This window comes from Phaseolus vulgaris, chromosome 11 (genome assembly GCF_051622355.1).
Source record: "Phaseolus vulgaris cultivar YP4 chromosome 11, ASM5162235v1, whole genome shotgun sequence".
NCBI classification, from domain to species: Eukaryota; Viridiplantae; Streptophyta; class Magnoliopsida; order Fabales; family Fabaceae; genus Phaseolus; species Phaseolus vulgaris.
The window spans coordinates 45,162,281-45,179,173 of record NC_143508.1 but is presented as its reverse complement, the minus strand read 5'-3'; the positions used below and the strand labels follow the sequence as shown (position 1 = coordinate 45,179,173).

Here is a 16,893-nt window from a genome sequence, read left to right as displayed (position 1 = left end):
TCCGTGAGCACCGACTCCTTGCTGCAACCGCTTGTCGTGACCGCCCATCCTTTTGAGGTTAGTGTATTCTTATTTATTATCACCTATATTTTGAAAGTATTCGTTTTGAGTTTGATATTAATTGTTTATATTGAACACATTGGTTCTGAGTCCGGAGGTGTTCGACCTTCGGCAATTTTCAGTCATTATATATTGTTTTGACATATTGAACACACTAGTTCTGAGTCCGGAGGTGTCCGACCTTCAGCAATTTTCAGTCATTATATATTGTTTTGACATATTGAACGCACTGGTTCTGAGTCCGAAGGTGTCCGACCTTTGGCAATTTTCAGTCATTATATATTGTTTTGACATATTGAACGCACTGGTTCTGAGTCCGGAGGTGTTCGACCTTCGGCACTTTTGTTTTATTTTTTCATGATTACATATTGAAAGTATTGGTTCTTAGTTTAGCAGTTCTATGGATCGGAGTTGGATTAATACATCACGAATAAGTGATACTTACGAAAAAGGGGTGGAAGAGTTCATACAATTCGCAGAACATAATGTCGTTAGTTATAAGAATGGAGTAAGGATAAGGTGCCCTTGTATCAATTGTTTAAATGGAAGGATATTGACTGTTTTTGAAATTAGAGAACATCTTTTGTGTGATGGATTTTTGAAAAGTTATACAACATGGACGTGGCATGGTGAATTGTTAGACTTGCCAAGTGTGCACGGAGGTTCGGAGGAAGTTCATTTCTAAATGGATGATAGATTAGAAGACATGATTCGTGATGTGGGAGCAAAATCATTTGCTAATGTAGTTTTTGAAAATATGTCTAATGATGCAGAGACTCCTTTGTATCCTGGTTCAACTAACTTCACACGATTATCAGCAGTGTTAAGGTTGATGAATTTGAAGGCAATGAATGGATGGACCAACAAAAGTTTTACAGAATTGCTTCAATTGCTTAAGGACATGCTTCCAGAAGGAAATACCTTGCCCAATCGAAATTATGAGGCGAAAAAAATACTTTGTCCAATGGGTATGGAGTATAGAAAAATACATTCATGTCCTAACGATTGTATTTTATACAGAAATGAGTATGAAGATTTAAGAGGATGTCCCATGTGTGTTATGTCACGCTATAAGGTTAAGGTTGGTCAGAATGATGAAATTGACAAAGGAAGGTCCTCCTGCTAAGGTTGTTTGGTATCTTCCGATAATTCCAAGGCTTAAGCGTTTGTTTGCAAATGTATATGACACTAAAAACCTTAGGTGGCATGCAAATAATAGAAAATGTGATGGATTATTTCGTCATCCTGCTGATTCTTTGCACTGGAAGAATATTGATAAAGAATTTCCTGAATTTGGAAAAGAATCAAGAAACTTAAGACTTGGATTGGCAACTGATGGAATGAATCCCTTTGGAAATTTAAGTAGTAATCATAGTTCATGGCCCGTTTTGTTAGTGATTTACAACTTACCTCCTGCGTTGTGTATGAAGCGCAAATACATGATGTTATCTATGATGATCTCTGGTCCAAAACAACCTGGAAATGACATAGATGTTTATCTTAATCCATTGATTGAAGATTTGAAATTATTGTGGAATGAAGGGGTTGATGTGTTTGACGCGTTTAAAAATGAATCTTTCCGATTGCATGCGATGTTGTTTTGTACTATCAATGACTTTCCTGCATATGGGAACTTGTCAGGTTATAGTGTGAAAGGCCATAGAGCATGTCCAATATGTCAAGACAAGACATCTTATGAGCAGTTGAAACATGGAAGAAAAACCGTGTATCTTGGGCATCATAGATTTCTAAAGAAATATCATCCGTATCGTCGATTGAAAAAAAGCTTTTAATGGATACCAAGAACATGACATTTGTCCCACTCCCTTAAGTGGTGTTGAAATTTATGAAAAAATAAAAAATGTTAATGTGACTTTTGGAAAAATGAAGAAGAAGCAAACGGTGAGTGAAATATGGAAGAAGAGATCAATCTTTTTTGATCTTTCGTATTGGTGTAAGTTGGATGTTAGACACTGTCTAGATGTAATGCACGTAGAGAAGAATGTGTGTGACAGTCTAATAGGAACACTTCTGAACATTAAAGGGAAAACAAAGGATGGTGTGAATGCATATTTGGATTTGATTGAAATGAATATACGAGAGGAATTTACACCGAGAGAAGTTGGTAAACGTACATACTTGCCTGCAGCGTGTTACACTTTGTCAAAGAAAGAGAAAACAAGTTTTTGTGAATGTCTTAAAGGTGTTAAGGTACCATAAGGCTACTCTTCAAATGTGAAGAGTCTTGTATCTATGAATGATTTGAAACTAATTGGCTTAAAGTCACATGATTGTCACGTTCTAATGCAACAATTATTACCAGTGGCTATTCGTGGAATCTTGCCCAAAAATGTTAGGCATACAATCACTCGACTATGTTCATTTTTCAATTCCATATGTAGTAAAGAGATTGACTCTCAGAAGTTGGATGAACTTGAAGAAGAAATAATTGTTATCTTGTGTCAACTCGAGATGTTTTTTCCTCCATCTTTTTTTGATATTATGGTACACTTGGTTGTTCATCTTGTAAGAGAAATCAGATTGTGTGGGCCAGTTTATATGCGATGGATGTATCCAGTTGAACGATACATGAAGATTTTGAAGGGATATGTGAAGAATCAATGTCGTCCAGAAGCTTCCATTATTGAAAGATACATTTCAGAAGAATCTATTGAGTTTTGTTCCGAGTACATGTCAAAAGCCAAATGTATAGAAGTTCCTGAAAAAGGTTGGCACTCTCGTAGATTCATAAGTAAATCTTCAAGAGGTGTACATGTTATAAGAAAATCTAGAGAAGAGGTTCTGCAAGCACACTTGTATATCTTGAATAACACTGATGAGGTGTTACCATACTTAGATACACACAAAGACATTGTCAAATATAAAAATCCAAGACAATCAGAAAAATGGGTGTTAATTGAGCATAACAAAACTTTCATGTCATGGTTTAAGCAACAAATAATGAATGATCCATCAACATCTGAAACATTAACATGGCTTGCAAACGGTCTCAAATTTGATGTTTTATGTTGTTCTGGCTATGAAGTAAATGGTTGTTTGTTTTACATAAAGTCTCGAGATGATAGGAGTACAGTGCAAAATAGCGGAGTCACCTTGGAGGCAGAGTCTATGCAGTTTTCAACTGCAAAGGATCAAAATCCTATTGTGGGATCAATGCCTTATTATGGTGTCATAATAGAGATTTGGGAAGTTAATTATACCAAGTTTACTGTACCTGTTTTCAAATGCAAGTGGGTTGACAATAAGACTGGTGTCAAAGTTGATGAATCAGGAATGAATTTGGTTGACTTTCGAAAGATAGGTTATCATGACGAACCATTTATAATGGCACATCAAGCTTCCCAAGTTTTCTATATCCAAGATCCTACGTCTGACCACTGGTCTGTTGTGCTACATGGAAAAAAACAACATAATGACCCAGAAGATACAAACAATGACATTTGTGAGATTGAATCACTTACAAGAACGACCATCAATAAAGAGTACGAGGATGTTGTTGATGTTGTACATGCAACTCGAAATGATCATGATGAAGGAATATATATTTGTATGTACATGTGATTCATGTTTAGTTTTACAATATATTTCATTTTCATTATATTTCATATTCTTGATGCTTATTATATTTTTTTGATAACAAGAACATGGCAGATGATAAAGTTTCCCATTCAAAAACTGGTAGAGGACCTACAAGATTAAAGAATATGTTTAATAAGATAACTAAAGATGACAAAATACCTTTGTCTATTGATATCCACACTGGTGTGCCCACTGGGCAACATGCAAAGAAATATAGGAGTTATCTCGGAGTACTATCTCGTGAAAGGATCTCTATCTTAACTCAGTCTTGGGATCACGTGACTGACCACGAGAAAAACATGATTTGGCAAGATATTCTGGTATGTAACTGTTTTTACTTTGCTCAATCTAAAGTTCTTTTATACTTTGCTTTTGTTTATGAACTAATTCTTTCAAACAATGTAGACGCATTACAACATCCCGAATGTGGAAACCTTGAAAGCGAAGGTTCTTTCAGATGTGGGTGTCAAGTTTCGTCAGTTCAAATCAAAATTGACAACAGATTATATATATGGGAAAAGGAAAGAAGAAAATCCTTGTGCAAAATATGCATCCATTGATGAAGAAACTTGGCAGCAGTTTGTCAATATTCGACAAACTGAAAAATGGCAGGTTAGTATCACTTTTATATTTGAATATAGTTTATATTAACGTATTACTAAATTTTGAGTGTTATGATAGGAGGTTCGGAACAAAGCAAAAGCCAATCAGGCACATAATGATACCCCACACTTATTGTCTCGTGGTGGTTATAAGTTGCTAGAGCAGAAGATGCTTGAAGAAAATATTAAAGCACGTTCTACTTCCATTGAGGAAATGAATAGTGTAGATTCTTTAAGACCTCCATCCCCACCACTCCGACATGAGATGTGGAAAGGTGCCCGTATAAACACATTAGGGACATGGAGTTCTAAGTCTATAGAACAAACAATTGAACGCATTGTAAGTTTGACAATTTCTTTTCAATGTGTTATTTTAAATTCTATGTGTTATTTTAAATTCAATGTGTTGAAGTTTGTCAATTTCTTTTCATTTGTTTTAGGATTCTCTTAATGAGCAATCAACACATGGGACTTTTAAATCATGTGGTCGCAATGATATTCTTAATGTTGCTCTCGAACGACCTGAACACCCTGGACGTGTTCGTGTAGCTGGATATGGGGTTGGGATTCGGTCATACTTTGGACCTCCATCACACAGCAAGGAACAATTGTCCAATGAACCTAGCCAAGAGTATTTACTACAACTACGTGAGCAGTTAAAGGCTGAGGTAGCTCAAGAGCTTAAAGAAAGCTTCATGGAGGAGTTTAGTGCGCGAATGGAAATGGAGTTCAAAAAGCGGTGGGAGGGTTTAGGACACTCATAACAACCACCTACTATGGTAGAAGATGAACCACCTCCGCCTCCTATTAAGAAAGTCAGCACTAAAGGGAGTTGTTCGACAGTTGATCTATCAGGGGATGACTTTGGCTCAACTAGCCAATGCGAATTATATGTTGAGTGTAATTCTTTGACCCGATTCGTTGCCTTGGGTAAGTGTTATGAAGGGGTCACAATGTTACACAATGTGCCTCTTCCTTCTAATTTCATGAAGGTCACGGTGGAAAAGGTTCTTTATGGTGATCTTGCAGTTCCTGTGCCGACATCAGAGGTGACAATTGTGGCAGAGGCATTACATACTTTCGTTGCCTGGCCTAGACATCTCGTCAGACCTATAGACTCTATGGTATATATTTGCACTAATATTAATAGAATTATATATCAGATATATTACATTCTAACTAATTTAAGTGTTTTTTTTTTGTTTTGATGAGTAGCAGGAACCTAAGACAAATGTGCCTCTGGGAAAGAAGAAAATAGTCTCCATTGATGATCCTCTAGCGACATTGGTGGAAGTTGCTACAACTTTAGATACAACCGTTTTAGAGGTTCCATGGGATGCCAATGTTTTTGGAAGGCATAGTAATCTACCGTTGTACGTTCACATGTCTGATTTGTTGGACCTTGCATCCGGAGATCAAGAGATTAACATAACAGTTCTGCAATTATGGATGATGTAAGTTCAAATTTTAAAATCTTTATACTTTTGATTTATTAAATATATTAGTACTAACTTATTGAAATTTAGGTATCTTTCTGGATTATGCTTTGATGAGGGGAAACACAATATATATGGGTTTTTAGACCCTCAAATCACTCAATCAATTGGAAACAAGAAGTCGAAAACACAAACATACATCACCACTGCCTTAAAGAATGGTGGAAAACACATTTATTTTGCTCCGTACATCCATGAGTAAGTTCTTATTTATTAAATAAGTTTTAATAATTTATTGAAATAAGAGAAACTAATTAACTGATTTGTTATACAGGCGTCATTGGAACTATTGATCATATCTGTTCAAGATCATACCGCTGCATGGTTTTGCTCCTTGCATAAAAAACCTCCTGTCTATTTTAAAAACATTATAGATAGGTACGACAGTTTCATTTAACATTTATTATTACTTATATATTATATAATGTTATGTATTTTAACATGAAATCTTATTATTTTAGTGCTTACTCTGGATATAATATGTTGTGTGGGAGGAGAACTTCAAACGCACAAAAACTCACTTGGATGTACCTTAAGGTATTTAAAGTATATTTGTTTACTTAATTTAATGTGTTTTACTCATTCATTTAATACATTTATTTTCACATGCAGTCCAACAGGCAACCTGAAAATTATGATTGCGGTTATTATGTTATGTAGTGGATGTTGACTATTTTGCAAGCTGAAATTAAGAAAGGTTGGGATAAGGTAATACCTCAATACAATAAACACTTTAAAATTTGAGATTTATTATTCATGCACTAATTCAAAATATTTCAAATGTCACAATTGTTCAACGACCAACACCCGCTAGATTTAGAAGCATTGAAGTATGTGAGAACAACATGGTCAAAGTATTTTGTAACCATGTATAACACTCTAGTATAGATAAATCATTACAATGAAATTTTTTTTTTATATATTACCAAACTTTTTTTATATAATGTTATAATTTGTTGTATTTAATTTTTATATTTAAATTATGATTTGAAATGTTTTTATTTTCTGGAATTGAAAACTTTAAGCAGGTTATTTGAGATTTTTTTAATTTTTTTTAATCAAGACATATAACGACAGTTCCACTTGGAACCGCCTTTAAAAGCCATACTTATAACGACGGTTCCTATAGGAACCGTCTTTAAAAGTGCCTTCAATTTTTTAAATTAAAAAATCGCAACCCATCTTTAACGACGGTTGTGGGAATCGTCGTTATAAATTGGAGTTTTAATGACGGTTATGGGAACCGTCGTGAAAAAACCATACCTTTAAACGACGTTGGTAATAACGACGGTTCCGGAACCGTCTTTAAATGTTGATTTTAACCGTCATTAATTTACCTTTTTGTACTGGTGATTCCCACCAACGTAACGAAAATTTATACAATGATGATCTTCAAATTCATAAGACTATACTAAATTTGACCACCCATCGTTAATAACCGGACACAACAAATTCATGTTGTAGTTGACATAATGTACTGCATCATTACTGTCTTGAAGAATCCACAACTCACGAAGTTCGGTTGCAAACTCTATGATAAAAGCACGATCCACAAAAACAATATCCTTTAAAAATAAATTAATAAAAGTCTATGATTTTAACGTTGAAAATATTTCAAAGAATAGTAACATTGTTAACTTAAAACCTATACAAAACATACCTCCCCGAAAATGTTCATGGAGCAAAAATTCTCTTGGTTGACCTTCTTATTATTTCATCCCACTCTAAATCTGAATCTGATTCCGACATGTTTTGGAGGGAATGGAGAAGATAAGGGTTTTGGAGAAGTAGGAACTGAAGAGGTTGAGGGGAAGGGGGTGTATATCACACGAACGTGGCTTCGTGTGGTTATGCCATTTGTCAGCCTTTCATTGGTTCCTTCCTTGAGATATTTCTACATTTGGTAAATTTTGTTTTTGATTTTTTGTTGGTTGATTTATCTGTGATTGACACATGGCAAATGTTACCCTGTGAGTGAGTTTCATTTGTATTATTTATAGATTAGACATAATATAAGACTACACATTATTATATCGTCTGTTAGACGAATAACTTGCATCTTACATGATTTGTTATTGATTTAAACATCATCTTTCAGATAAAGCATGATAATATTTTTATATATTTTTTTTAGTACTTAATTAAAATCATAGGCTGTTTGAATTTTTTTCTAACAAATTCAAACTCATGTCCTATTTTTATATGCATGGTTTAATCATTTACTACTTTCATGTTAACATTATCTGAAAGTCGTTGTTTAATGATTATTAATATATAGTATTATATGTGTGATTCCATTACTATTTTCATGTTACATCCTATGATAGCATCATCTAATCATTGTATATACTTTAGATTATTTGATAGTTTTTTTTTGTGTAAGTTCCTCATATTGTCTTCAAGCATAATTTTTTTTTCTCTAACATATATTTAGAGAGATTATGATTAACTCATCAAAATTTGAAGGTATTTATTATCTATTAAAATCACTTGTTTTCTTGATAAAAAAATTATATTAATAAATAACAATTACACTATCTATAAAAAAAAACCATTTATTCACTTATCATAATCTATATGCCTTAAAAAAAACATAAATATCTAATATTATTAATACCACTAATATATCTTTTCGTTAATTTTTAATCTTTTAATTAGATTGTTTTATCCTTTAATAAATGAAATATATTTTTTTTATTTAAAAAATGTACAATAGAACAACCGCTCTATACTAAAAAAATACATAATTTCTTATTTAAAAATAACTATCATAAATACTTTAATATCATTCTTAAAAAAATGAATATATTTCCAAAGTGTATTATTTTAATATTTTAATACCATTACTATAAAATATATACTTTTGAAACTATATTATTTTAATGTAACAAAAACATAGACACAATGTGGGATTATTAGGTAAAGAGTTTAATTTTCATATATTGTAAAAACTTTAAATAATTATTTAAATATTTATAAAATAATTACTATGAATGGTAACAAATTTATGGGACAAGGCATGTCTTAAAATATATTCTTATTTATATTATTTTAAATTTAATCAAGTTTTTGTGCAAAATCATCGCATTTAATACAAATACATTATCAGTTTTTATAAAAGGGAATATTCCTATTAGGTATGAGATAAACTAAAGTTCTTTCATGTGGTTGATGAATTTGTATCGATGAACTTCTTCATCCAAAGTAGAAAATGACGCGAATAAGTTTCTTTATTTTTGCAAAACAATTATTAAATTTTTTAAAGAAATTAGATCTATGTTTTCTTATAGTTTGATATCCAAATTCATCCATATGCTTAACTGAAAATACTCTAATTAAGAGAATATTTTCTAATTTGAAATAATGTCTTAATTACAAATATATCCATCGGTAGTTCACATATTCCAAAATAAAATTATTACTTTTAATTTTTTTTTTTAAAAATATTATAACTCAAATTTACTAGATTTGTAAAGATTAAATACGCAATAATTATATTTTTATTATTTTTATAGAAACTAGATTTATAACTGTGTTATTATGCCTCTTATTTCAGAGGATAAGTTATAATTTTTAAATAGTATTATTTCGTGTGGACCCGAAAAAGTTGCAGATGCTGGCTCAGACTCACTCACTGAGTCACACTCTCACCATAAATTGTGACCCTTCTCACGCCAACCCTTTGTTCCTTTTTCTCTCTCGTTTTTCTCACAAAGTTTAGTCTCGGAGCCAACTTCAAAGAGAGAGAACAATGATGAAGCCATCCATGCTCAGATCCCTCCACTCCGCCGCCACCCGCGGAGCCTCCAACATCTCCCGCCGTGGCTACGCTTCTGAGCCGGGGCCGGAACGCAAGGTCGCCGTTCTCGGCGCTGCCGGTGGGATCGGACAGCCCCTATCCCTTCTAATGAAGCTCAACCCTCTCGTTTCTAGCCTCTCCCTCTACGATATCGCCGGCACCCCCGGCGTCGCGGCCGACGTTAGCCACATTAACACCAGATCTAAGGTACCCCCGATCCACCCTCTTAGCCCGATTGTGTTATTATGTTGTTTTTTTTTTTTCAAAATTATAGACTTTGCTGTGTTTTTGTGAGGTACCCTTTAGAGGGTCGTTGTAAAGTTACAAGCTTTCTGTAGTGCGGTCTTTTTTGTCCCCTTTTGCGGGGTTCTTGCAAGGATTGAAGCTTTAATGTGATTTTATGTACGGTAGCGTGTCCTCTTTGTTGAGATTTTGTTAAGGTGCTATATTTAGTGTTTTTTTGGTGTTTTTACAGAGGGATCGGGAACCCTGTAGGGTTAATTCGCCCTCTATTTTTATTAAGTTTTGATTATAGTTATTTATTTTTAAATTTTGTGATTAAGCCTATTTTGTGGATTAGATCATCTATAGTTTTTTTCTGAAACTGTTGATCTCGAGCCCCTTTCTGGGGCATAATGTTGTGGTATTATAATTCGATCCGTTTCGCTGAGATGTACTAATCTACTATCTTTTTGCGTGTGTGGGGGGGGAGGGTTCAGAAGGGAAGTTTTACTGTAGTTTGATGTTAATATCACAGTGAATTGAGTTTTTTTTTTGTTAGGTACATGGATCTACCCTTTTGTAAGCTTTTTTGGCAAGTGTATATTTACTGTGTTTTTGTTTTGATGTTAATAGCAGGAGTTGCACTAATACACCCTTTGGGCTTAATTTTTCCAAAAATGTAAACTTTACTGCAGTTTAATGTTGAGCTGTTTTCATGTTGTGCATTGATCTAGCTTTCTTTTGGGATTTTTGCAATAATGCATGCTATATTGTAGTTTTATGTTTCAGTATAATTGCTTGAGCTCTTTTGCAACTATGTGCAATTTTTATTGTAGTGTAATGTTGTAGTGCTAATGATCGAGCTTTTATTTATTTTTTAATTGGATTACAGGTTGTGGGGTACCAAGGTGAAGAAGAGCTTGGCAAAGCTTTGGAAGGTGCAGATGTTGTTATAATTCCTGCTGGTGTGCCCAGAAAGCCTGGAATGACTCGGGATGATCTTTTTAATATCAATGCTGGCATTGTTAAGGCACTTTGCACTGCTATTTCTAAATACTGCCCCCATGTGAGTGCCTATTTCCTTGAGTTGTTTTTTCAGTTATTTTGGTTGTTAGTTGATGTTGCTTGCCGCTGTTAGTGTTGTCTTGCTGAATTTGTCTCCGGAAAACATATATAACGGTTTTGGAAAATTTCATTAAGTTTGGTTTTGGGTGATTATTCATTTTCTTTTTTTAGTCACTATGGGTAACACTGTTTATCAGTGGCTATATTGTTCCAATAAAAATGTTTTGGGAATTGAATTGATATTAATATTTGTTATTCTTAAGAAAATAGAGTTTAATTCAAACTCACAAAACTGGCTTGTAAGACGAGATTTAAATTTGTACCAACTTAAATACTATAATTTGATCATATCTTTAGTTGATGTGGGATATTCATAACTTGATAGGTCTAACAAATTTGATTAGGATAGACTTTGAAGGATTCTGATACCATTTTATGAAAGTGACATTTAAGCATAACATAACCTACAAAACAAGCTTGTAAGATGATGTTTGCTCCCACTTATACATTATAAGTTTGTTATATTTCTAGTTGACGTGAGATTTTTAACATCTTAGAAAGTAGAGTTTAACTCTAACGTAACCCTACTAAATAGGCATCTAAGGTGATGTTTGCACCTGCCTATACATTTACAAGTTGGCCATGTCTCTAGTTGATTTGATATTTTCAAGATTCTAGAAAGTAAAGTTTAATTCTAACTCAACCCTACAAAACTAGTTGGTAAGGTGAAGTTTGCACCTATATATATATATATTATAATTTGGTCATATTTTTAGTCGATGTGGATTGGACATCTCATACATTGAAATAGAGGGGAACCCAACAATGGAACGATAGTTCCGACAAACTTAACTAGAATAAACTCTGAATAACTTTGATATCATTTTGAGTAAGTGGACTTTAAGCCACCGGCATAATGTGAGGTTAACACTCATTTATATATTATAATTTGACCATATGTGTGGTTGATATGTGATTTTCAACCATTATATGGTTATAATGGTTGATAGTACTATTGACTGGTTGATACATGAATTATTTTCCTAACCTCTAGAAGTATTTAGTAAATCAAAAGTGTAATTGTGTGCATGTCCTGTTTTATATTACATATGATGGCTTGTAGTCTTTTATAGTATGATTTTGATCCGGTACTGATTATTTTTATCTTTGGAATCAGGCTCTTGTTAACATGATAAGCAATCCTGTGAACTCCACTGTTCCTATTGCTGCTGAAATTTTCAAGAAGGCTGGAACATATGATGAGAAGAGATTGTTTGGGGTAACCACCCTTGATGTTGTCAGGGCAAAAACTTTCTATGCTGGGAAAGCCAATGTTCCAGTTGATGGTAAGTCTACAGTAACAAACTTAACAATTGCTTTAAGGTCTTGCTTGGATAGTGTTTTATTTAGTGACCTACTGATGGAACAAATGAGGCAGATTGTTTGATGTCAGATTTCATTGTCATGTTTGTGTGAAGAAAATTCCAACTACATCCAAGAAAAATAAACTGAAAGTGTTTTTTCGCAAGTGGGTAGGGGTGGATGGAAGGGTTAAAATTGGATAATGTACTTTTTCTTTTGAAGAAAAAATTGTATTTAGTTGTAATAACATTTGATTTGGGTTTGTTTATGTTTCTGCAGGTGTCAATGTACCTGTTGTGGGTGGCCATGCAGGAATTACTATTCTACCCTTATTTTCTCAAGTACCTTCCTGCTCTATTAATCTAATTTTCCTCCCTGAAATCTAATGTGTTTGCCTAGCTTGATACGTATGTACTGAATCCTTCTAACTGTTCTTCACTTGTATAGGCTACACCAAAAGCCAATCTTGATGATGATATCATCAAGGCTCTTACAAAGAGGACTCAAGAGGGAGGAACTGAAGTTGTGGAAGCTAAGGCTGGAAAGGGTTCTGCAACCTTGTCAATGGCGTAAGTCTGGCATTAACTAATTATTAATCTTTTTATTCAGTTTATTCAGAGAAGATCATTGATACACTAAGGCAAGAGTGTGGTCCAGCGGTAAAATTTGTCATGTATTGATGTAATATCTAATCCTGCTTTTTTAATTTATTATGTTCTTGCAGCTATGCTGGTGCCCTATTCGCTGATGCCTGTCTCAAGGGCCTCAACGGGGTCCCAGATGTTGTTGAGTGCTCATTTGTGCAATCCACTGTCACTGAACTTCCTTTCTTTGCTTCCAAGGTCACTGAACTGCAACCATTTTATTGTGTTTCAAATTTTACTTCTCTCTGCTTAAAAGGGGCTGTTCCATTTTAGAAAACTACATATCTTTGTGTAGAATTGGTGAAAACAAAATATACAACAATAAAAGTAGAAATAAGGTGGCATTTTATAAATATAAGTGTGAACAGATTGTTTCCTCAAACCAAACAGTCCCTAAGATTCCTATATTTTCACCATGCATATGGCCTACTTGCTTGTTAGACTGGTTAGTTTGTGTCTCCAATTGAACTGGTCAAAATCTGGAAAAACTGGTTCAATGTTGGTCAACAAATAAAAAAGAAGGTCTTTTAAAGTGTTATTTATTACCTTTTTCCTTAAAAATAAAGAATGTTAAGTATTTTGTTATTTTCTTTTAAAAAAGTTAGAACATTAAACCTAAATATGACCATTTATTTGATTTTGTGTAGATTTTTTTTTGAATATTAAAAATTTATATAGTTACTTTTAGTTTCTATTATTATCAAGTTAACATGTTACACTGGTTCAACCGTAGTTCATGGTTCGACCACCGGTTCAATCAATGAGTGAACTTTTGAACTGGTGTTTTGTCCGGTTTAGTGACCGATCCGGTGCCTTGCCCGGAGAGATGGTTATCCATGTTGGTTGCTGCCTATTGCTACTGACACCATGGTGAAAATGTGTTGCAGGTGAGGCTTGGGAAGAATGGTGTGGAGGAAGTTCTTGGCTTGGGAGCTCTCTCTGATTTTGAGCAACAAGGCCTAGAGAGCCTTAAGGGTGAACTCAAATCATCAATTGAGAAGGGAATCAAATTTGCAAACCAGTAATTGAACACGTGACATGCATGTCTGGTAGGTAACTGGATATTCCTTTAAGAACCAAATCAAATTTTGCAATCTCAGAACCATTGTTGTATTGTTGCCGGCAGTGGTGGCGGCTTTGTTGTTTTGTTTAGAGTAGGTATAGGCCATGGTTTAATAATTCAAGTCTGAGAGCATTTTGTTAAGGGATTGATCAATCTTAAAACCAGTTTTAGGTGTTGGCCATTCAATTAATAATTCTCCCTTTTAACTGTGGTTTCACATAATGTAATTGCAGGGTGTTATACCCTTTTTACTTGTTTCACTCATTGTTTTAGTTGTGAAAGCTTTTTCAACCTTCTTCTGTGTTGATCTCAGTAGATGAAACTTGGTCTTTCTTGAAGTTTGATTACTGCACATTTTGACATGTTTTTTCTTATATGGTTAAAATTCAATAAAAACTATAAAATTATATAGGTGATTTTTAAATAACAAGTGAGATTCTCATTATTTTAATGTATACAACACAATCATTAATACACTTTACCAGTTGTAGGTTTTTTTGAAGGATAATGAGTATTATTTCCATAATATTTTTTCTATTAAATCAGTTAGCTTTTAAAATTTATTTTAACTCTAGTATATGAATGTATTCCATTTTAATTTCTTTTATTTCTTTTCAACTTGGCGAAAATATGCGAGATAATAAAAATTGAGTTAAAATACATGCAAATACAATAATAATTGGTTGTACATAAATATGAAATGCATGGAGGAGAGAAAAATTAGCAAGAGGAGGAAAACTACTTGAAAATAGTCACAATTTGTTTTTAATTTTTTCTTTCATTTCTCCTTTACCCTAAATACCAATATTATTTCTTTTCTTTATCCATATTTATCCATCCGATATTTTGATATATTCCTCTTGTAATAAAAGAATTTTTTACATCTACAACAAAATATTAATATTTATAATAAAAGAATTTCTAATATTTATAATAAAAGAATTTAAAGAAATGAAAAAAATATTTGTAATAAAAGAATTTAAAGAAATGAAAAAATATCCGTAATGAAAAACAAAATATTAATATTTATAATAAAAGAATTTAAAGAAATGAAAAAATATTCTTAATGAAAAAAATATTTGTAATAAAAGAATTTAAAGAAATGAAAAAATATCCGTAATGAAAAACAAAATATTAATATTTATAATAAAAGAATTTAAAGAAATGAAAAAATATTCTTAATGAAAAACAAAATATTAATATTTGTAATAAAAGAATTTAAAGAAATGAAAAAAATATTTGTAATAAAAGAATTTAAAGAAATGAAAAAATATTCTTAATGGAAATATAAATATAAACAAAATGTAAAATGTTAAAATAATTTTTAAAATTAAAAAATTAAAAAAATATCCTTAATAAAAATATAAACAAAATGTAAAATGTTAAAATAATTTTTAAAATTAGTAAAAATATAAACAAAAAGTAAAATATTAAAATAATTTTTAAAATTAAAAAAATTAAAAAAATTAAAATATTAATATTTAGTGGGATGTATATACTTAACTTCCTTTTTAGATTTGTATATATACTTCTACTCTCTATCTAATCTTTACCGGTTTTCTTATCTTTAAATTTGGTTAAAATATATTTTTAGTTTTTAAAAAAGCGACTGAATTTTGATCGAGTTATATAAAAATTACAACAGGTACTTTTAGTCATTTTAAAATGTGTCGAGTACAGTTTTAATTCCTGTAAAATACTTTGTTTTGATTTTCATTACTCTAAATTTTAAAAGTACTAATTTTAGTTCCTAATATTGATTATAGGATAAATAAATAACATATATTTTACATGTAGTAAGAGTTTTTTTTTAAAAGTGTTACACATTAAAATTATATCACAATACTAATATATATCAGTTGAATTTTTATTTACATGCTAACAGTTAATAATGTCACAATACTCTAGATAAAATGAGTGGTTTTCAATTCAGTTCTAAAGGGAGTAAACACAATGTTTTTTTACTAACAAAGTTAAAATATGCATTTTATGTACATAAGAATAACAATGGGTGAGTATCACTTTGATTATACTCATTTTTTTTAGAGTACCATCTTTATCTATAATCAGAACTATACCACTTCCATATTGTTCTAAATATTAATTGATATTTTTCTTAAAAAAATCACAATAAGAAAAATGTTACTAAATAATAATTATACATAACTGAACTTTATGATAACTACAACACTTATTATTTTTATGCAATATTGACTGGAAAATGTATCAAGAATTTGAGTAAACTTGTTGAATATCATGAGTTGAATGTTGAAAGAAATAATGAAAAAATATGTAATGAAGGAAAAATTATTCAAATGAAACAAATTAAGAACTAAAGAATAAAATATGTTTTTTAATTACTTAATAAACTAATGGCTTGCATTATTAAAGTCAAATATTTTCAAGTGACAAAATAAATAAAAAATAAAAAAATAAAAAAAAGTATAAATGATCAAATGTGTATATAAAAAAGATTTAGATAAAAGTTGAGGTTTACATTTTGTAAACTATAATATACCATTTGGAGAAAATCACATAAAGATAAAGAAAAAAACTGTGTAATTGAGGTTGTGATGAGAAAGAAAATACTTTGGAGATTTGAGTGAATTTGATGAATCTTAAATGAGTTGAATAATTGAAAATTTGAGTGAATTTGATGAATCTTAAATGAGTCGAATAATTGAAAGAGACAGTTAATAATTACGGAACAAAAGAAAAGTTATTCAAATGAAATAAATATCAATAAAAAAATAAAAATAAGTTTTTTTAGGTTATTTTGATAAACTAAAATATTTTAATAATTTAATGAAGATGGATATGATAATGAAGATAAGATGGTATACTCATCTCCATAATCAATTTAAAAAATCATGTATTACTCATACTTATAGTCGTATCCGATTAATGTTTAAGATGAGTTTGAACAATACTATGAAAACAAATTTGTTTTCCATCCACGTAAACTAATAACATATTCAAC

The 16,893-nt window shown here is 31.6% G+C and overlaps 1 protein-coding gene and 1 pseudogene across 1 annotated transcript; both read left to right on the top strand.

The window, feature by feature from the left end:
* The first annotated feature begins 745 nt into the window (after nucleotides 1–745).
* On the top strand, nucleotides 746–2,351 carry LOC150023281 (uncharacterized; annotated as a pseudogene).
* Nucleotides 2,352–9,339: 6,988 nt separating this feature from the next.
* Nucleotides 9,340–14,173, top strand: MMDH1 (Lactate/malate dehydrogenase family protein). The gene is made up of 7 exons (XM_068630754.1): nucleotides 9,340–9,764; nucleotides 10,672–10,845; nucleotides 12,022–12,190; nucleotides 12,486–12,547; nucleotides 12,654–12,775; nucleotides 12,931–13,048; nucleotides 13,738–14,173. Exons 1-7 carry the CDS (start codon nucleotides 9,510–9,512, stop codon nucleotides 13,873–13,875), a joined length of 1,038 nt encoding a protein of 345 aa, XP_068486855.1. The 5' UTR covers nucleotides 9,340–9,509; the 3' UTR covers nucleotides 13,876–14,173.
* Nucleotides 14,174–16,893: the final 2,720 nt, after the last annotated feature.

Bases quoted from the DNA above. Each gene is read 5' to 3' on its own strand.
- MMDH1 (XM_068630754.1), top strand. From the start codon at position 9,510: ATGATGAAGCCATCCATGCTCAGATCCCTCCACTCCGCCGCCACCCGC. The intron at 9,765-10,671 runs GTACCCCCGATC...ATTGGATTACAG, and splicing joins ACATTAACACCAGATCTAAG to GTTGTGGGGTACCAAGGTGA. The intron at 12,191-12,485 runs GTAAGTCTACAG...ATGTTTCTGCAG, and splicing joins AGCCAATGTTCCAGTTGATG to GTGTCAATGTACCTGTTGTG.